Consider the following 22,439-nt stretch of genomic DNA (forward strand, 5'->3'; position numbering starts at 1 on the left):
TTCTATCAGAATGATTCCTATGTTTATATAGTGTATATTTGTATATATAAGTTGTTTTGTTTTTGTTTTGTTTTGACAAAAAATACTATTTTGTTTTTGTTTATCTGTTTATATATATATTTTCTTGTTTTGAACAAAATGTTGGCAATTGCCAGTGACGTTCTATATTAAATTCAATTCAATTCATAACAAATTTTGATTGTGCCTCCCAAAAGGGGGCACAGCCGGATCCCTGGATCCGCCCGTTGTCTCCATATCAAGGGGTTTTATTGAAAATACACCGAGATTAGCAAAAAAAAAAAAGATCCTAAGGAGAGAGATGGAAAGAGAAAGAAATAAAGGCTTGCATGGTAAACCACCCTGGCATGCGCGGGGGGGGGCTAGGTTGTGAGTGGGCAGGTTTTTATACCACTGAGCCCTGATCGTCCTGTAAAAATGAATTAATAACTTTTTTAATGCATGAATGAATTAATAAAAAATAAAATGAAAAATAAATTAGTCCTTAAACAATCGGGGCCAGACATGGCGTGGGGCGTTTTTTTCCTTTTCATCCTTTCCTTTCTGGGTCTATTTTTCCATGTATGGGGCATGGCCTTGCATCCCCCCCCCCCCCCTCGTGTCCCCATCTGAACGCAGGTGCCACAGTCAAAGCTCGCCAATGCAGCCTCCGTGGCCCTCGGTCGATCTTTTCCGTACTTCGTTTATACATGTACAATGTTATTTTTATGCCCAATTCTTATTGTACAATAAACGACCTTTGGTCGATTTTTCTTCCTATCGAGGGTTAGTGTGAGACGATGACAGCTAATCTCTGAGATTAAGCATTAGGGCCTATAAGTGCCTTATAAAACATCATTAGCCTTATTCACCTAACATGAAGAACAGAGAGTGAATAACGGACGATACCAACTTACATATTATGTGTATTATGTAAGTAGAATAAAATCCACTTTCTTAATAATGTCCCAGTAAGCCTTATAGTGGATCCAATAGAGATGTGCGTTATTAGTATATATCTCTATGATCCAATAGCCATAATTTTGATGTCAATGTCTGATCTCAACTCGACCAAATCCAATCGGGCAATGCGGCTGCTGCATTCAGAAACAACTTAGATCCCGCATTTTTATCTTTCAAATTTTGTGGGTTTTCAGGTCGTTGCAATTTCAATGCTGTATTCTGAACGTCAATCGATAGGACTACATATTTTGAGTGGTTCCTATTTCTCTTAACACATATATATTTCCCCCATAAATCTCTCGGAATCTCACTCACTCCATGCAGTGACTTCTGCGATGCCATGGAGACGCAACGGAAGAATATGAGGACGCCCCAGATGAAATCTCTGGTCTCCGATCTTGATTACTACGCAGAGGCGTATCGCTCCTACGCGGGATTCTATAGTCACAAAATCAAGTTGTATCAGAAGTGGGCAGACGACGTCTTTCTTCCTATCGCAGTAGAAAAGCTTCAGGAGTTCTTTCAAGGGGAACAGGAGTTCAGAATCCTCGGTATTGGAAGTGGAGGAGGTAATTATAAACAGGAGCGCCGCGACACTGGCCTAAAGATATCGGGGATTTTGGGGCAATTGCCCCCCCCCCAAAAAAAAAAGAAGAATGGAGGAGAAAATAGAAAGGAGTGTATCAAAAAGATACGTACATTTTGGTCGTGTAACTCGTGTTACTTAAATTAAACAGAACAGCCCCCCCCCATGATGCGCCAGGTGAATATGAAGTCATTTTATTCTGGCTTTCCATTATAGTCGATCATAGTCGTTTCCAAGTTCCCCCGATATTAAGGCTCATATAAAAATGTTACCCCATATATCATGAAGATAATGAAAAAAATAACTGATGAATAATAATAACTAATAGATCTCTAGTTAAAAGGCCTACATCATGAAACTTTAAGTGCCTGAAATAATACCATCATATATTACCCAACACAGTAGACAGCATTTTGCCCAACATTATTTTTAAGTGTATAGCGCCTTTTCTTGATGATACAATTAAAGCGCTGCTATCATTACCCCCAACTCCCCTCTTTTAAATATTATACTTTCAGGTGAGATTGATGTCTGTCTCCTGGAACGGCTATCAGCTAGGTTCTCATGCATCAGCAACACCGTCGTCGAACCTGCGACCGATGCCATCTCGAAGTACAAAGCCCTCCTCGATGAGAAAGCGACCAGCCTTCCCGGGGTAACAACGCACTTGAAGCAGACGACCTTCGAGGAATTTTGCGCAGAAACGCGGGAGAACTCGAATTCGAGCGACTCGCGCCCAACATTTCACCTCATCCACGCGATCTCGAGCCTGTATCACGTGGATGATTTCAAGAAGGTGATCAGAGAGATGTATGAGATGCTGGAAGAAGGAGGCGTGATGCTCGTCATTGTGATGACAGGTAAGATGTATTCTCCCGGAAAATGAGCCTTTAAAAATGACTAGATTAAGGGTGATTTCAATTAATTCTACACAAAGTAAAAACCCTTTTATTTTTTGTTTATATAACGCTGTTGACACTATAATAGGCTTTCTGTAGTATCTTAAACGGTTTAAACAAAATGTTTAAAATATTATACAACAAAGTATAATTTTTAAATTTAATTCTCAGTAAATTAAGATGGTTGTTAAAACTGTTACAACTACTATAAGGTTCAACTCCCGTAGGAACTCGACAGAACAGCTTTATGCCTGGATAATGGCAAGTTGGTATAAATGACATAGGAAACATTTCACGTTTAAGCCAATCAGGCACAGACGACAGAAATTACTCTCGGTTCCTTTTTTTCTCAAAATGAAAAAAAAAATGCAGAGCTGGGATTCGAAGTCACAAACTTGCCATCACTAGTCCATGACACAATCCTTATAATTGATAATAATAGTCAGTTCTTGTACAGCGCATAGCACATTACGTCTCTATATGCGCTTCCAAAGGACTTCGATATTATTACCCCGGCTGTAGCTCAAGCAGCCTTTCCAGCGCTCGGCATTTCAAGGAATAAATTCCTGCCAGTTATCCATTCATCTAACCTGGGTTGAGTGCAACACAATGTGGATAAATTTCTTGCTGAAGGAAACTATGCCATGGCTGGCGTATTTAAGTATACCACGTTGTATACAATTTTAAACAGCATTTTCTTGTTTTTTATTGTGATGATTGACTTTTGTCTGTGATATCATATTCTCTAACATATTATCTCTGGATACCATTGAATGAAAATGCTTCGTCCACTGTGGACAACAGGGAGTTTTGCACAGCTACGTACGGAGGATTAGAGAACTTAGAAAATATATTGTCAAATCCCTTCATGACAAAGAGCAGCCAATCAAAGGAGCAATTTAGTCTCCGACTCTGGACAACGACATGTTTGCAAGTTTTTTGTCAGCTCAGAAACTTAGGACGAAGCAGCTGCTACGGTTCGTAGCTGTTCTTTGTCATTTGACAGTCATTGTTAATATATTTACCGTGTTCTTAAAAATCATCCTTACGTCTCGGAGTGCAAACTCATTAATATCAACAACAGGGGCGGATCCAGGATTTTCCAAGGGGGGCATATTTTTTCCGAGGAAAAATTTGACAAGCAAAATAAATGGTTTTAACCAAAAATTAAGGATATTTCGTCCCCGAAACTTGAACAAGCTAAAAAAAAAATAAAAAAAAAACCAGTGATCAACGATGAAAGGGGGGGGGGCAATTATAATCGTTACATTCGGTCTTAAGTTTCATGGTGAGTCTGTAATGGTGGCTCCGTGGTAGAGCGTCCGCTTGATGAACGCGAGGTCTTGGGTTCGATCCTAGGCCGAGTTATACCAAAGACTTATAAAAATGGAACCTTCTGCCTTCTTGCTAGGCGCTCAGCATTTCGATTGGAGAAGGGTGATATAACATAGAATTGGTTACACTTCGTATTTCCGAAGCTTCGTAATTCCGAAGGTTCTTTATTCCGAAGGTTCGTAATTCCGAAACACGTAAATTGCCTATACCTCGATGTTCGTTAATCCGAAAACGAAAAAGGGTTCGTTAATCCGAACATTTGTGGCGTAATTCCGACGATTCGTTATTCCGAAGGTTCGATAATCCGAAAACGAAATAAGGTTCGTTGTTCCGAAGGTTCGTTAATCCGAAAACGAAATAAGGTTCGTTGTTCCGAAGGTTCGTTGATCCGAAAACGAAATAAGGTTCGTTTTTCCGAAGGTTCGTTAATCCGAAAACGAAATAAGGTTCGTTAATCCGAAAACAAAATAAGGTTCGTTTTTCCGAAGGTTCGTTAATCCGAAAACGAAATAAGGTTCGTTAATCCGAAAACAAAATAAGGTTCGTTAATCCGAAAACAAAATAAGGTTCGTTAATCCGAAAAATGAAAACCGGGAAAGCAGAGGCAGAGGCAAGGGGAGGGGGCGGGGGACACTGTTGCCTTTCAATTATCATATGAGGATGGGAAGGCAAGGGCGGCCGAACGAATTTTCGTTGGGGGTAAAGCCAAAAAATGAAACTCATACGTCAAAATTGGGACTGTGGTGATATTTTCACCTTAAGATTATCATCTGCTTGAAGTCATTGTCTGTTTGATAGTGATTAAGTAGAGAATAACTTTTTTGAAGTGACTTCTTATTATGGCAAAATGTATATTTAGGCTTTATTTTTCGGGAGAGAGTATAATGAGCGAGCGGCTTGGTAAAACAAATTCAAAGGTGAAGTTGTATAACGTTTTTTTGTGGTCAGTTATTCTTAAAATGGCATTATTGCGAGGTGTTGCGAGCGTGAATCACAAGCTAAACTTTAGGTTATTTCAATAAAAAATGAAAATCAGTTTTTAAAAATCCTGACCAGAAAAGGAACCTGTTAAAGAAAGCATTTAGTGACCTCTTTAGGATGCATATTTCACCAATCGAATGAGAGTGCGAAGCGCAAGCTGAAATTTTTCAATATTCCAGCCTGAAAACTTAACTTAACTTGTATACTTTAAAAAGAGTATTTTATTTCGAAAAAAACATGAAAAAGGAACTTTCCCATTTTGGAAAATATTAATTCCCCTGTTTTTTATTCCATTTTTGATGCCCCCTGCCTCCCTCCCGGCGGATCCAACTTTCGTCAAATAGAGGGGGGGGGGTAGCCATATTTTCCTTGATCGGCAGTTTAAAGTTGATTTTTGTTTGTTTCTTTGAAAGGGTAGTCCTAACAGTCAATAATTAGCTTTATCCTTATAAAATAAAGTAAATATGTAATAACATGATAAACCCTTTTTAAATAATGCGAGCGCGAGCTATATTTTTGTTAATATGATGGGCAATATGTTTGTGATCTTCAAAGCGAGATGCCTATGTAACTAAATTTAGATAATAACTGCTAGCAAGAAGCGCGAACAGAATTTTTAAATATATAAGCTCTGATCTGATCTAAAGGGGACATTTTAAGAACTTTTTGCAGTTAGCCATGAAGACGATGCGTGTTTTAGCCAATGGGGAGGAACGTATTTTTTTTGGGGGGGGCAAAGTAAAAAAAAAAAGGGCCAATAGGGGCAATTTGGTGCAAACGGATATTTTCACCATTAGATTATCATCTGTGTAAAGAGGTTGTGTGTTTTTGTAGTAACTAAATTGAGCACAATTTCTTAAGTGATCACTAAACATGCTAAAGTTATATATTTACGTTTCATTTCTGCGAGCGTAGAGAGCAAGCGGTTTGGGGGAAAAAGTCAAATCTGAAGATGTAAAATTCACCTTTTTGGTCAATACTGTGAAAAGGGCATCCTTGTGAGATGTTGCGAGCGAATCACGTGCTCAAACTTTTGGAAATTTCATGTGGGCCTAGAATGATGATATTGATATAGATATCATTTACCCAGGGAAGCCACTTCAGTTCTGAAAACTATTCTCCCAGCTATTATTATTTTTTTTACAAGAATGCTATAGAATGTCCAGTTTTCAGGTTGGAAAATCGGAAAAATTTGGCTCACGTTTCTCGCTCGCATCAAGTATTGTTTATTGAGGAACTCATTCTATTCCTGGTTACAAAAAAGAAGTATGAAATGTCCAGTTTTCAGGTTGGAATATCACAAATTTTAAGCTTGCGGTTCGCGCTCTCATTATTTAGTTCGTGAGATATATATTCTATTCATGAGTCACTAAATGCAGTCCTTAAAAGATTACTTTCTGAAGCCTGTTGCATAAAACTTTTTACCTGAGAAAACTCTGGTAAAAACTGAAAACTAAGGTTAGTCTGATTTCCGCCATTGACTTTAGCACAGGGCAAAAACTCAGGTAAAAAGTTTCATGCAGCGGGCCCCAGGTCAGTATATAAACAAATTACAGCTCGCCCTCGCATTAATTCTTTAGAAAGATACACATCTTTCTCACGATTACAAAAAATGCTCCGAATGCTCACTTCACGTCTTGTTACATGAAATGTCTACTAGTTTCAGCTTGCGATTCGCGCTTTCAACATCTCACAAGGATCATTATTAGTATTATTTTTATTTTTATTACCAGCAGAAGCTGTTATTAAAAATGACATCCCCTCCAATACAAATCCTATTATCTAGAGGTTGCTCGCACGCTTCCAACACACTTGATCCCCTGCATCTTTAATTAAACCATTTGCTTATAGGCAGCAATTGCTCAGATAAAATCGAAATTAGCCTATGCTTGATCAGGGCGCCATTCTTAATGAAATACATGCTTTGGCCCCAACACACATCATCGATCGTTATTACTATCATTGCATAATATCTTGTAATCTTGTAATGTACGTATTTTACTTTGATATACATGTATGTATATATATATGTATTATTTCAATCAATATCAGGTGCGTCTGGTCAGGTATGGGGAGGAAGGTCTGCGGACCATAGTTATTAAGTTAACTTTTTCCATACCCTGGCAGCTTGACCAGACGCACCTGATACAACGTAATTTTGTCTTGAATTTTATATTATGATCTGTATGACTCTATTGCATTTTGTATTCACTTGTTTGTAATATTTTATTTGATTCTGTATGCCGAATAAAATAATAATAATGAAAAATAACATCGTTTTTGTTACCAAAATGAATTATTTTCATTTTCGGAAATACGACTCTTATTTAATTTTCGGATTAACGAGCCTTATTTCGTTTTCGGATTAACGAACCTTCGGAATTACGAACCTTATTTCGTTTTCGGATTAACAAACCTTCGGAATTACGAACCTTATTTCGTTTTCGGATTAACGAACCTTCGGAATTACGAACCTTATTTCGTTTTCGGATTAACGAACCTTCGGAATTACGAACCTTATTTCGTTTTCGGATTAACGAACCTTCGGAATTACGAACCTTATTTCGTTTTCGGATTGACGAACCTTCGGAATTACGAACCTTCGGAAATACGAACCTTCGGAATAACCGAACCTTCGGAATTACGAAGCTTCGGAATTACGAATGTATGCGATTATGCAGGGCCCGCTGGTAGAGCAGTTTCCTAACTGAATTGGCTCCCTGGGTAAATAAAACGTTATTATTATTATTATTCATTATCAATTATTAGCTTTTTCGTCTCTCTTTTTCACTTTTACAGATGATCACGTCATTTACCGAATGTGGGATAACTTTCCATTCCTCGTTGGTCAACAGCAGGATGCTCTCGCTAAGAACTTATCCAGCAAAGACATAACAACAGCTCTCGAAGACCTCGGGATTGCCTACTCCGTGCAGACGGTTAATTGCAGGACCGACGCGATCTCTTGCTTTAACCCGGAATCCGAGGAAGGGGGTAAAGTCCTCGACTTTTTAACCAACACGATACGATTCAGGGATACTGCACCCGCAGAGATGTATGACGAGGTTTTAGGATTTCTGCGCGCCATATGCTCCGAGGCGTCTGGAGCCGATGGTGGGGCAAAGGAAGAACTGAAAGAAGGGGTACCCAAAGAGAAGGATCACAGAGACAACGAGTTGCGTTTTAACAGGGATTGGCGGTCGGTCATTGTTTTTCGCTAACTAATAAGTTTGCAAATTTTCATTATTTTGTAAGATTCAATGATGTAATAACGTACAACGTGAATGACAGTCATACCGCCGAAACTACTTACGTTCAGACCGACCAAAAGCCATTCCGTTATTTCTAATGACATCAATCGATCGGTTTGGAGTCGGTTTCGTTGGTGTGACTGTCGCACAAATGAGTATAGTGTTCAAGGCATCAATATTAAGCAAGTATAAAGTAGACCTATCTATGATGCAACTTATGTCGACCGGTATAACTTGGCTACTGCGTTATATAGGTGAGGGACGGTGGTGTTTGATTATTCTCATTATTCTCTACAGGAACTCTAGTTGTGAAGCCTGTAGTGTCCGACAACAAAATGAGACACAATGGGGCACTCTAGAGGGCGTGGTGCTGAATTATTATTCTTCGTCATTTTTCGTTTTCTATTCTTTTTTTCGCTGCAAGAAATTGGAGATTATATTGGTTGGCATAAACCCGTTGAATGTTTTTTTTGTTTAATATACAAATGCACACCTTGTTACCAATGATGCACATAACATTTCCATTTATTTGAAAGCAGGATAAAATAGCAATGTAGATTAAATGCCTTGCTCACGGGCATAGGTGCCGCGGCCGGGCATCGAACCCCGGACTTTCAGAGTCTGGCTAGGCGCTTTAGACAACTCGGCCACGGCACCGCCACGATCAGATCAGTCAAAGGCAGATGCCGTGGAATTTCACCAAGATCGCCCTCTCTTGTTCGTGATCGGTAAATGACGAGAAAGCTTTTCGGAGAGGGGGGGTGGCTCTAGATTTTCAGCTCAGTTTAGAATCCACAGATTCCTTATCGTTATTCAACTGATATGACATGATAAAAACGAACAGATGCTCGACGATGATTTTTTTTTAAAGATAATAGACCCTATGATATCTTATCAACTTATTGGTCAATCGGGCAGTTATATGGAAAATAATTACATCCTCCTTCAGGAACGAGGCGGGAGACAGAGCTGTCTGTATAAAATTTAGATTGCATGTTTAAAATCAAAATGAATTACAATTATGTTTTGGGAGAGCTTGGAAGGAGACATATTGCAAACTGGCCTCCCCTTTCTCCCTCTATTGTAAATAGGATAGACCACTGTCGCCCTTTTTGGGGATTTTTTTTTTGCCCTGGTGCCAGCTGGTGCCACCTATAGCACATTCATGTCTTCAGTCTCTTAATGTGTATTAAGACCAATCGCTGTACTTGTGTAGTTTGTCATGTTATACACAAAAATCACACTTTCTTTCTTTTATTTATGCCGTCTAGGTCATGTCGGTAGCACGTACCGCAAACAGGGGATTCGATCATGTTGATAATAATTTTTTCCATGTGTCAAGTTCAGCGGCGTGCAAGATGTAGCGGGCCCTCCCGCCTGTGAGCTGAACTTGAGGGGGACGGGGTGCCGCTGGGTTTCGGAGTGGTCCAGCTATGGTGGTGACGGCATGGATGCCACAAGTTTATTCGATCCACTTTTGGAGATATCAAAATCAATAATAGTGATGATCTATTGTAAAGCGCAGCTACATGTATGTGCATAATGTGGAGCGTTCTGGCCAAGTGGATTAGTCTTCTGACTTTAAAACAGAGGGTCGTGGGTTCGAATTTCAGCCATGGCGTAATTTACTTCGGCAAGAAATTTATCCACATTGTGCTGCACTCAACCCAGGTGAGGTAAATGGGTACCCGGCAGGATTAATTCATTGAATGCATGAGCGCTGAAAGGCAGCTCGAGCTAAAGCTGGGGTAATAACAACGAGCCTCGGAATAGAATATTCTAGATAGATGGCGCTATATGCCTAGCAATATTATTATGCGTTTACATTTTGAACCTGCAGACATTCATTACAAACTCTGCTTTTTATGCAGTTTCCTTCATATTTCACTTTTATTTACTGCCATTGTCATTATCCTCTGTATTGCGTATGTATCAAATGCCTTTTTTTTGTGTTATTATAATTATTCTGTTCTGAAGTATGAAAATAAATTCAATTTATTTCAATAATTTAAATCAATTTTCCTGGATTGTAGCTAGGACGTAGCTGGGACCTAGCTGACACTCTTACTGGAAAGAACACTGTGTCATACAGCGCGATCACAGTGTGTTCACATAGTGGACTATGTGAAAATATCATTCACACGGTTAAAATGCTCAACTTCAACAGTGTGAAGATATTTTCACACTGTGGACACCTCGACAGTGTGACTGTTCACAGCGTGTTCACATGGTCGACTATGTGAATATGTGATTTACACGGTTGAAATGCTCAAAGTAAACAGTGTGAAGATGATTTCACATCGTGTTCCACACTATCTGACACTGTTCTTTCCAGCGCAGTGATAATACAATGAACACATGGGCGGAAATCCCAGGGGGGGCGTGTCCCCTCTACTCAAAATAGTAGGGGGACACAATACAAATGCCCCCCTACTATTTCTGGTCTTTTATGATGATAAGAAATTCATCATTAAAAATCTAAATAAAACATTATTTTATGACGACATGACCTTACTTTTGGGATGATAACTTTTTTTTGCTTGTCAAATTTATTTTTGCCGAAATGAACTGTAATAAGAAATTCATCATTAAAAATTTAAATAAAACATGTAATTTATGACGAGATGACGTTACTTTTGGGGTTAACCCCCCCCCTCCCCCTTTTTTTTTTGCTTGTCAAATTTTCCAGCCCCTTGTCCCCCCTACCTTTTGGGAGAGATTTTCGTCCCTGAATGAACATGATGAATACATTATGTGTCAACACATTGAAGGTGCATCCTAACACCCATATCTCGCCGAGATCGAGACAGGCACGTTGTGAATGAATTCATGAGAACCTATGGATTCGAACCTAGGACAATCCGTTTTAAGAGGCAAGAGTCAGAACCACCAGACCAGGAGAAGACAGAAGAAAGAATAAGAGGGAAGTAACAGAAGAAGAGCAGGGAAAATAGATCTAGGTATGATGTAATTTAATTACCCCTGCAATTTAGCAAAATACTAGGTCGTCGTCCTGACCATCCTTTCCTGTTATTATCTCTATCGTTTATTAGTCTGCCTATACATAAGTGATAAACAAATTCAGTGGGCAATTTCACTAAATACTTGATAGAACTAAAAACAGAAATAGACGGAAATGTGATCAACGATAAACTCTAGGCCTTTCGAAAGGTGTATAGTTACGTAACAAATTGTCTTAATCTAGACAATTACACCCGCGTGCTGTATGTCCGGACGGGTTGATTGTCCGGAAAAGACGGTAACTTTCACGAACTTTGCGATCAATATTCATCTGATTCAAACGATTGAAAGAATGATGTAATACACAATACCATGGAGCTATACTAGTAACTCCATTTTGGCCAAAATTTCACAATTACTTTTGCTAGATTCAATACACGAATATTGCTCAAATAAAAACCATCATGGACGTACGCAGAATTTCTTAAGACACCTAATTAGGATAATTAAGGTAAGACGCCTAATTTTTTGTTCAAGAAACTCGAAAGAGAGGGAGCGATCGAAGCGACCAAGCTTATCAGGGGATGCATTTGCAAGGTGACATTGAAGGATTTTAGGTGAGTTTAGGTTTTAACGCGGTCATGGTGGTGCAGCTGGCCGTGCTTGGACCCAGAGGCGTCGATCTTGGGGGGCAGGGGGCGATCGCCCCACCAATGAAAATATTGGACAGGCAAACATATCGTTTTGCCCCCCCCCAATAATTCCGGATGTGCAAAAATAGAATAAGATTTAATGTTACACAGAAGTCGGCAAACGAGACTGAGATGCCACTCGTTCTTTAATTATAGTCGTGCTCAAAATGGCCTCTGCAGACTGGAATGTCAAAATTTTCAGCTCGCGCTTCGCGCTGCATCATTTTTTTTATCTTTTGGCAAAAATCCCATTCTTTTCATGATTAAGAAGGTAAGATAAGATAAGATTGATTTCATTTATACACTGTTAAAAAGCCCAAACAGTTCATAGACTGATTTCCATTGGGGCCGTGTGGAACATGATATACAATTGATATAATATACGCTAAAAAAAACAGTGTTTAACGAACAATATATACAAAAAAATATGTTAACAGAAGCAGCAATGAAATATTACAAAGGAATCATAGAAAGGTGAAGAGGAGGGGGGGAGACAAAAAAAGGGGGAAGAAGAAGAAGGGAAAAGGGAGAAGAAGCAAAAGACAGCGGAAAATAAAACAGAAAAAGAATAATAATGATAGTAAGAAAAAGACGAAGAAATGATATACCGTTCTCAAAAAATCAATTATATACAAAATGAAATATCTATTAGGTAATCCGAACAAAGGGGTGCATACAAGATAAAAGTAAATGTGAACATGGAAAAGTAAAATGTCAAAGTAAATTCATGTTTCTATAACATGCATAATGGACAATCGAGTACATGAAAATTAATACATGATTTATCAATGTTAAAAGCTAAACACATAAAAATGTCTGGAAAATCTATGATAACTAAACATGCAATGAACATATAAAGCACTAAAAACTTAATAAAATGTCCCGTTTTCAGTTCCAAACGTTAAAAGAACTCCCCCTTCGATTTTCAATAATCGTTTATTGGACATCTTGTTCTTTATTAAACACGTTCATTAAACTGTCATTTTTTCAGATGGAAATGTCAAAGTTTTCAGCTCGCGCGCTTCGCGCTTGCATCTGTTGTTCTTTTTAGATACCCATCTTACTAATTGGTACCAAAAATGCTTATCAAGCTTTCCAAGTCAGATTTTAAGAAAATTTCAGCTCGCTCTCGGTACTCGCATTACAAACAGTCCTAAACAGGTACCTTTTTCCTGTATTCAGGTCAGTATACTACAAATGTCAGCTCGCAGTTCGCGCTTGCATTAATTTGTTGGTGAGATGTGTCTCTTTCTCATGAGTCACATATATATTTATACATTTGTGTGATCGAGCGACTTTGGAACGTTGATTCATGATTTTGCCCCCCCCCCCCCCCATCTGAAAAACGGATCGACGCCCCTTCTGGGACCATGTTGTGCGACTAAATATCAACGTCGATACAACATTGTAGAGCACAATACCCCAAATGTGATGATTTAAGAGAATTCGAGCTCGACAATAAGACGATCTTTAATAAAGGAGAAAAAATCCAATTAAGTACAAGCTTTAAAATAACCCTAAAATAAAATAAGGAAAAAAACAACAAAGTTTTCTTCGTTTTACTTTCACAAAAGAGGCCCATTTGCGCATCATATGCAGGCGGCACTGAAGGTAACCAGTGACAACACTATGATGATAAATAATTCAATTCTCATCCTGTAATACACTGTTATAAAATTTGTCCTAAAAAAAAGAAGTTCCTGCAGCAGAGTCTCGAGAACACCTGTAATCTTACCAGATTATATCATGTATAATTACAGGAAATTGGTATTTGTTGTATGGAACCTTTCAAATTTCCCTAGATGAAACACCATTTTCCCCTTTTTAAACAAATCCTGATTTATGAATTTACAGAATAATTCTGCAAAATCATTTTATTCTGTAAAATCAGGGTTTTTTAAAAGTGTATCCATCTAATCATGCTCTGGCCTTGTAGATTATACAGTCAATAGATTTCTTGTTAACAAATATTCAAACAATTGAAAATGTTGAGTGTATGACGTTGTCGCGAATGTCCCATTTACATAATATCACCCGATCGGTCTGTGCTTCCTGAGAACTAGGCATTTTACGTGAAATTCATTTTTTTCAAAATCAAACTTCGATGTTACAGATATGTGGTGTCTGCTTCACTTTTCTTCATATCAACTTTACGTTGCGGTAAACTTGACCTTTAAGTGACGTAACACTTTTGGCCATTAGCCCTATAGGCCTATTGCCTGGTATGGGTGATAAACCGCAATATTTAGCTCTTGTATTCTGTACCGTTCAGAGAACTTGTAAATATTACTCCACAAGAATATGGACCGACATGGACCTTGTAGGTCCATGATAAGAACGAAAGAGACACCCATGTGGTGGCCAGATGTCCAGTGTAAATGTCCTCTTATCCTATTATTCCTCGCCAGTGCAAAAGGTCATTTTCTACCCATTTTTCCTCTCTCTTTTCCTGCGGAACTCTCTCAAAGGTGTCAGCATTGACAAGTGGTAACGGCGCAGACACACTACGTCGAGAAGTTCTAGCCGGATCAAAACTTTTGCAAGACCACCCCAGAAAACAGTTGATTTAAATAAATAGAGAAAAATCAAACATGAATAACGCTGGAAACTTCATCAAACTTCATCAAAATCGGATGTAAAATAAGAAAATTATGACATTTTAAAGTTTCGCTTATTTTTCACAAACAGTTCTATGCTCCACTCAGTGATATGCAAATGAGAGAGTCGATGATGTCACTCACTATTTCTTTTGTTTTTTACTGTTTGAATTAAACAATACTACAATTTTTACGAAATTGACAATTATAACCTCCTTGCCTGAACCACAAAATATTAAAATAATGGAATTCCACGTGTTCAGGGAGGAATGAAACATCGTTTCACATGACAATGACGAGAAAATCGAAAATATTTCATATTTCACATAATAAAAAGAAATAGTGAGTGGGTGATGTCATCGGTCCCCTCATTTGCATACCGAACAGGATGCGCATATAACTGTTTTTCAAATCAAATGAAACTTTGAAATATTATAACTTTCTTATCTTACATCCGACTTTGATGAAATTTTCAGTGTCATGCTTGTTAGAATTTTCTCTTTCTATTCAAATCACCTTTTTGTTGGGGTGGACTGTCCTTTAAGTGTGACCTGTGTATCATCTTGCTCTATTTTGAATTCATGCACGTCGCCTATAGGCCCAACGTACTGGTGTCAATTCAACCCATACCTCTTAAGCAACCCCACTAGATCAAGACTACAAAACCACACCCCCGGGACTACACCCTATCTGGAGGCCATAACGAAAATATTACAAATATAAATATAAATTACATTTTTAAAAAATCACAAATTTGAGAGAATGTACTGCATGCTTTGTCAGTACTTAATCATGTTAATAGTACATGTTTATCATTATTATTTCGATTGACTTTTCTTATTAAACTTACAAAGTGAAATTATGTTAAATGGATTGACACTCATTATACAAGCTCTGGGTTTACGGCACGCCTCTCCGTTTAATTTCCATTTTTCCTCAATATTGAAATCATTCAAGGTCACTAAATATTGGGGTAAAAATAATTCCTAGTTATTCTTAAAGAAGACATGCCGGTTTTAACTCCTTTCAATCTCTCCCCCCCCCCCCTGTCTTTGGAACAAACTCCCTCCATCTCTTTGAAACCTCTCTTCTCTTGATCTCTTCAAAACACACATAACCATAAATTAACTTGTCTTATGCCATCAACAGCGCTTTGTATCCTCTGGAAAAAGCGTTATTTAAATCCAATAATTATTATTATTAAGATGTATGATTATATTACGCATGCGATGTCTGGTACATAATGACCCGTATTCTGAAGTAAACTTTAATTAAAACTCAGGTCTAAAGCTGTCAGTGGTTTAACTATGGATGGCAAATTGTGACATAAATCTCTAGCATTAGATTTTGAAGGAATAAATTTGTTTTACTCTCAAAATCGTTCTTAACTGACTGGAGAGGATGAAAAAGATGGTTGTCTTATCCATCCATTAAAGAAATAGGAAAGAGGACAGTAAATATATCAAGCATACAATGTAATTAACACAATTATTGTGACACCTTCGGCTTCCCATAATTTTAGCACAGAGTTAGACCACGGTCTGATATAAGGGCTTATATGTGTTTGACTTTGCCATGCAGTTTTTGTTATATTGTGTATATAATCTGAAACGGAAATAAATAAAATCGTTCTATAAAACCTAAATATCTATTTCTCTTCTATGTCATTCGTATTTAATAGCTCTAGTTGTCAGAAAGATTTACCGGTTGTTTTCTGCAGTGTATGAAACTTTGAGAATGTCACCGGCGACAATACAACTACAGCTAAAATTACTTATTACACGAGCAGACAAAAGCAAATAAAAGAAATGGCGGATGAATAAGAGGAGCAGGGGGAGGGAGGGAGGCGAGGAGATGTTATATTATTAGGAATTCCTGAGGAAAAGAATGAAGGAGGCACCTTCCGTCATATTCATTGTCAATTCTTGGCCTTGAGCCCAGATATACTTTGAGCATGACACGGGTGATTTCGATAATTATCTTGCCCCTTTTGAAGGTTTATTTTCACTTGGTCTAAAAGTATAGTTGGTCTATACCGTGACTCGGATAGTGGGCTAAACCCACTTGGTCTAATTATAATTTAGTCTAATGCCCAGATAATTGTAAAACCTCAATAAATAACCCCAATTAGTCGTTAGAGAAATAACGATGAGTTACGACCACCGACGTCCTTCCATTCAAAGTGCACTTCCAGTTCCCCATCCCTTTTTTTTGACACTCATTAATCGGCGAATGCGGTACCCGGTACACCCCCCCCCTTCCCCACCCACGCAGTACCCAAAATCCTAAATAACCGTTTTTAAAGGTCAAATCCACCCAAGCAAAATGTTGATTTGAATGAATAGAGAAAAATCAAACTAGCATAACACTGAAAATTAAATCAAAATCGGATGTAAAATAAGAAAGTTATGGCATTTATAAAGTTTCGCTTATTTTTCACAAAACAGTGATATGCACAACTCAGTGACATGCAAATAAATGACTTGATTATGTCCATCGCTCACTATTTGTTTTGTTTTTTATCGTTTGAATTATACAATATTTTATTTTTTTACAGATATGACCATAGGGACCGACTTGACTGAATCATAATATAAAACAATTATAATTCCAAAGGTTCAGGTAAGAATTAACCGTTGTTTCCCTTGACAATGAGGAGAAAATTAGAATATTTCATATTTCATAAAATAAGATACAAAAGAAATAGTGAGTGGATGACGTCATCAGTCTCCTCATTTACATAACAACCAGGATATGCATATAACTGTTTTGTGAAAAATAAGCGAACATTTAAAATGTCATAACTTTCTTATTTTACATCCGATTTTGATGAAATTTTCAGTGTTATGCTTGATGGATTTTTCCTTTTTTTATTCAAATCAATTTTTGTTGGGGTGGACTTGTCCTTTAAGGAAAGTACAGCGGGTCATGCAGCCAATGATAGATATTTCTTTTATTCTTCGTTTCGGAAATCATAATTATATACATAAGAGACACGGCGGCTTCCATGCTGGGCATAAATTGCGAAGCGTTCATGAAACAATGAAATCGTCTGATCATTTAACCGATGACGGATTTGGTGATTATCATACCACCCAAGAAGGAAATAAACGAACAAAACTTTTATCGAGTGAAATATAAATTACAGATGACTTAAGATAGTAACGTTTTGTCACCTCTAATTATTTTGTCTGTCAAAAAGCCAAATCCAATAAGCATGGATTAGCCATGCAGTCATGAATATTTCCCAATACGTATGTCCCCCCCCCCGCGCGTTAACTAAGATTTTAACATGGTTCAGCAGCGTGTACGGAGGTTTCAAGACAGAAAAAGGTATTGTAAAATGCCCGTCATGAAAAGGACAACCAAGAAGTCTTTGTCGAAAAGTGGTAAATCAAAACAGTTGTTTAGTCTTTGAATCTAGACAAACGGGTGCAATATTATTGATCGTCAGCTCTGAAACTACCCTAATACTGGAAAAAACACAATGTCTCAGTCGGTAGAGCGGGGGATTCGTATTCCGGTGACCCGGGTTCGATTCCCATTTGGTGCGCTAGTGCTCTTTGGTAAGGCATTAATCCTCAGTACCAGGTCCTTCGGAGAGGACCTTAAGCCGTCGGTCCTCTGGTTGCTTGCTTACAAGCATTCTTGCTTTCTTAGCAATCAGGTAAAAAATCACCACCACCAACCACCAAAATCGCCTTCACACTTCTTTTTCATTTTCATGGATTTTCATTTTTTTTCTTCTTCAAATTTGAGCATTCCAACAGTGTGAATCACGCACATGATTCGACTGTGTGAACACACTGAGGACAGTCACACTGTCGAGGTGTCCACAGTGTGAAAATGTTTTCACACTGTTGAACTTCAGCATTTTAACAGTGTGACATAGTCCACACTGTGAACACACTGTGATCACACTGTGAAAATGTTTTCACACTGTTGAACTTCAGCATTTTAACAGTGTGACATAGTCCACACTGTGAACACACTGTGATCACACTGTGAAAATGTTTTCACACTGTTGAACTTCAGCATTTTAACAGTGTGACATAGTCCACACTGTGAACACACTGTGATCACACTGTGAAAATGTTTTCACACTGTTGAACTTCAGCATTTTAACAGTGTGACATAGTCCACACTGTGAACACACTGTGATCACACTGTGAAAATGTTTTCACACTGTTGAACTTCAGCATTTTAACAGTGTGACATAGTCCACACTGTGAACACACTGTGATCACACTGTGAAAATGTTTTCACACTGTTGAACTTCAGCATTTTAACAGTGTGACATAGTCCACACTGTGAACACACTGTGATCACACTGTGAAAATGTTTTCACACTGTTGAACTTCAGCATTTTAACAGTGTGACATAGTCCACACTGTGAACACACTGTGTTCTTTCCAGCATGGTAAGAATGAAAGTGCTGTTACGGTTCACCAAGTTTTAGACAAAGACCTCCCAGCTGTTCTTTGTCATTTGGCGGGCATTTTCAAGACTTTTTCTCAGTTCTTGAATCATCCGGGCGTTGCTGAGCAAAAACAATCCACCCTCTCATTTAACCTTCCTCACTATACTTTTTTATTTTGGTATTTCTTTCCATTTGTCTTTTTTATGACTAAGTTTATTTTCGGGATATGAATAAAACCAATGATCGGGAATCCGTGATATATTTTTGAAGCCACACAAACTATCGAATTCTAATATCGCTATCATTTTGTTTTTCGTCATTATTGTTAAGATTATTTAGGTCGTTTATACGTTACGTAGGCCTATATCAGCCTGCAGAATAGGTTCACTGATCAGTGGAAGGTGAAGTGTCGGAATACATATTTTCATAGACGGCTCTGTTAACTAATGAGTTGCAGCGCCATCTGACGTCGAGCTGAAGATATTTTTTTTCGAATCCGAGCTATTCTCAACACCACCACAAAGAATAACATAAAATCATTGCATTCGTCCAGTAGCGTTATGAATGCAATTTTTTGAGGGGGCAGACATGGCGTATGGGGCAAAAAAATCCAAAAAGGTGCTAGCGAGCGTAGCGATCGAGCGAGCAAAATGTTCATATAGTTTTCTTTCCCTTTTCTTTCTATATCTCTTTGTTTTCTTGGTCTTGATTTTTTTTAGCACATGGCACTAAGACCCCCATATCTACGCAAGACAAAACTATTTTAGTAGGCCTATGGTTCAGAGTATGTTTAACATTTCGCGCCCTTATGTTTTCATGAGCGGATGGTTATAAGAAATGATATTTTGACATTTTTTCTCATGTGTCAGATCCAATCGCTTCCTAAAACATTTTTGACCAATCAGCCTCATATCAAAATAATGTTCATTTGAAACTACTGACATCCATGAATCTCTCTTAATGAATCTAAATGATTTTATGAGTGATGAACCAGATAAAATCCAGAACACGAAATGACATCAAACCTGGTTAAATTTTTATATAGGCTAACTTGATTTTTGTTTGGCATGCAATCCAGATTCAGATTCAAATTCAGGTCCCATGGGGAAATACCCCTCTATATTTCAGTTCATGAAGTTTCATAGGCTTATTCTCTTTCCCTGAAGATATTATGCTCTCCTCTTCTATAAAATTATAAAAATGAATAGTACTTGGTTGGTTCATTGCCACTGTGGGCGCAACTGACTCTAAACCGATCATAGATATTTGCTTTGATTTGATTTGATTTATTGTTTTCTTCTGCATTCATGACATTCGTAGATACACTGTTAGAAAATTTATCCTTAAAATAAAAGAAGTTCCTGCAGTAGAGTATCTAGAACACCTGTAATCTTACCAGATTGCGTAATCTTACATTATATCATATAAAATTACAGGAAATTGGTATTTGGTGTATGGAACCTTACAAATTTCCTTAAATAAAACACCCTTTTCCCCTTTTCAAACAGACCTGTTCTGTTAAATTGCAGAAAAATCCTATTTTATGAATTCACAGAATGATTCTATTATTGCTTTCTGCAAAATCTTTTTTTTTCTGTAAAATCAGGGTTTTTTTAACAGTGTAATTAATTTTCAATACATAACAAACATAATGATATACTGATTTTTTTTTTTCGGGGGGGGGCATAAAGCATAAAGAGAAAAATGGACTGAATGAAATGTCATTCTATATAAATATGATTTAATACCAAACAATTTTAATTTAACATTTACAGTTTGAAGAAGAATGATTGTCATTGTGAGCAGATTGCTTTGAAAAATGATAACCCCGGATTAAACCTCATTAAATAAATTAATACATCTGTAAAACAGGATGGTAATATTTGTTCATAATTTTAATGATGAGGATATTGGTGACAATGGTGAGAATAAATGCCATGGAGATGATGATGATGATGGTGATGATGATGACGATGATGATGACGGTGATGGTGATGATAATGATGATGATGATGACGGTGGTGGTGATGATGATGATGATGATGATGATGATGATGATGACGGTGGTGGTGATGATAATGATGATGATGATGATGATGGTGATGATGATGATGATGATGATGATGATGATGATGATGATGATGATCATGATGGTGGTCATGGAGAGTATCAGTGATAATCAAAGGAAGAGTGATTTAATGATTACCTGAAATACTGACACAGAAAACTTCAAATATTCTGATATGCCATTATTCCGATGACAAAACAATCTTTGGTCGGTTTAAGTCGGTTTCGTTTGCCGGCGTTAAGTCCTGTAAGTTCAAGACGGCTAGAAATGAACGCGGCAAAACTGAATAAAAGTAGAAGTATTGAAGAAGATACTGTGCCACTGAAATCATTAGATCAAGCTAAGCCATGAAGCGGCAAAATGCATTTGAAATAAAGTGTTATAATTGATTCTCTCGAATAGATTTATCCCCTGACTAAAAAAAGTCGTCAGATATTCATTGTGATTTGATTAAAATGATGTTGAAATAAACAGGAGTGTTAAGAGAAAACAAATAAATCTGAAATTTTATGATAGCCCAAGTCTCTCTTCTACCACAATGACGTACGCTAGTGATATCATTAACGACAGCAACTTTATTCTTTCGATGCTGCAAAAACAAAATAAGCGGACGTGCAATATCAATAAGTGTTTGTATACATAATCATTCGATAATGACATTTTGTACTTCATTAATTTATAAATCGACTACCCAAGTCCAATGTAAGTAGGTAATTCTTTCTGTTGGACATATTGGGAAATGATACAGATACATTGACGAAGAGTAATTGGTATTCGTCCTTCTGCGTTCATTCGACTAAACAGGTACCTGGTAGGAAGGAATGTCTTGAATGCTATGTCGATGGAGTCGAGGAATTCTCGGAGTCCGTGCGTAATGAGGCTGAATTTTTTTGGGGGGATGAGATTAAATTACGGTGGTCTATTTTTTGTTTAAAGGTCAAGTCCACCTCAGACAAATTTTGATTTGAATCAATAGAGAAAAATCAGACAAGCACAATGCTAAAAATTTCATCAAAATCGGATGTAAAATAAGAAAGTAATGACATTTCAAAGTTTCGCTTATTTTTAACAAAATAGTTATATGAACGAGCCAGTTACATCCAAATGAGAGAGTCGATGATGTCACCCACTCACTATTTCTTTTGTTTTTTATTGTTTGAATTATACAATATTTAATTTTTTACGAATTTGACAATTAGGACCTCCTTGCCTGAAGCACAAAATGTTAAAATAATGGAACTCCATGTGTTAAGGAAAGAATGAAACTTCATTTCACGTGACAATGACGACAAAATAGAAATATTTCATATAATAAAATACAAAAGAAATAGTGAGTGAGTGATGTCATCATTTCCTCATTTCCATACCGACCGAGATGTGCTTATAACTGTTTTGTGAAATGAAGCGAAACTTTAAAATGCCATAACTTTCTTATTTTACATCCAATTTTGATGTAATTTTCAGTGTTATGCTTATTGAATTTTTCTCTTTTTATTCAAATCAAGTTTTTGTTGGGGTGGACTTGTCCTGTAAGTTGGTCAACAAACGACACGGGTGAGTCCATTCATGATTTTGAAGAAAGAAAAACAAGTTGATCCAGATATTGAAGAAATTCGAATTAGATTTATTAAATTTGGATGTTAGCGAAAAGAGAAATTTTGTTATTTTTTCTTGACAGGGGCAGCAGCC

At 37.4% G+C, this 22,439-nt stretch overlaps 1 protein-coding gene across 1 annotated transcript; it reads left to right on the forward strand.

The window, feature by feature from the left end:
- Nucleotides 1-1,266: 1,266 nt before the first annotated feature.
- On the forward strand, nucleotides 1,267-9,629 carry LOC121429196 (histamine N-methyltransferase-like). Its single transcript, XM_041626143.1, has 3 exons — nucleotides 1,267-1,529; nucleotides 2,065-2,406; nucleotides 7,561-9,629. The coding sequence occupies exons 1-3, from the start codon at nucleotides 1,301-1,303 to the stop codon at nucleotides 7,980-7,982; spliced, it is 993 nt and encodes a 330-aa protein (XP_041482077.1). The 5' UTR covers nucleotides 1,267-1,300; the 3' UTR covers nucleotides 7,983-9,629.
- The last annotated feature ends 12,810 nt before the right edge of the window (nucleotides 9,630-22,439 follow it).

The sequence above is a fragment of the Lytechinus variegatus genome, chromosome 15, assembly GCF_018143015.1.
Source record: "Lytechinus variegatus isolate NC3 chromosome 15, Lvar_3.0, whole genome shotgun sequence".
NCBI lineage: Eukaryota > Metazoa > Echinodermata > Echinoidea > Temnopleuroida > Toxopneustidae > Lytechinus > Lytechinus variegatus.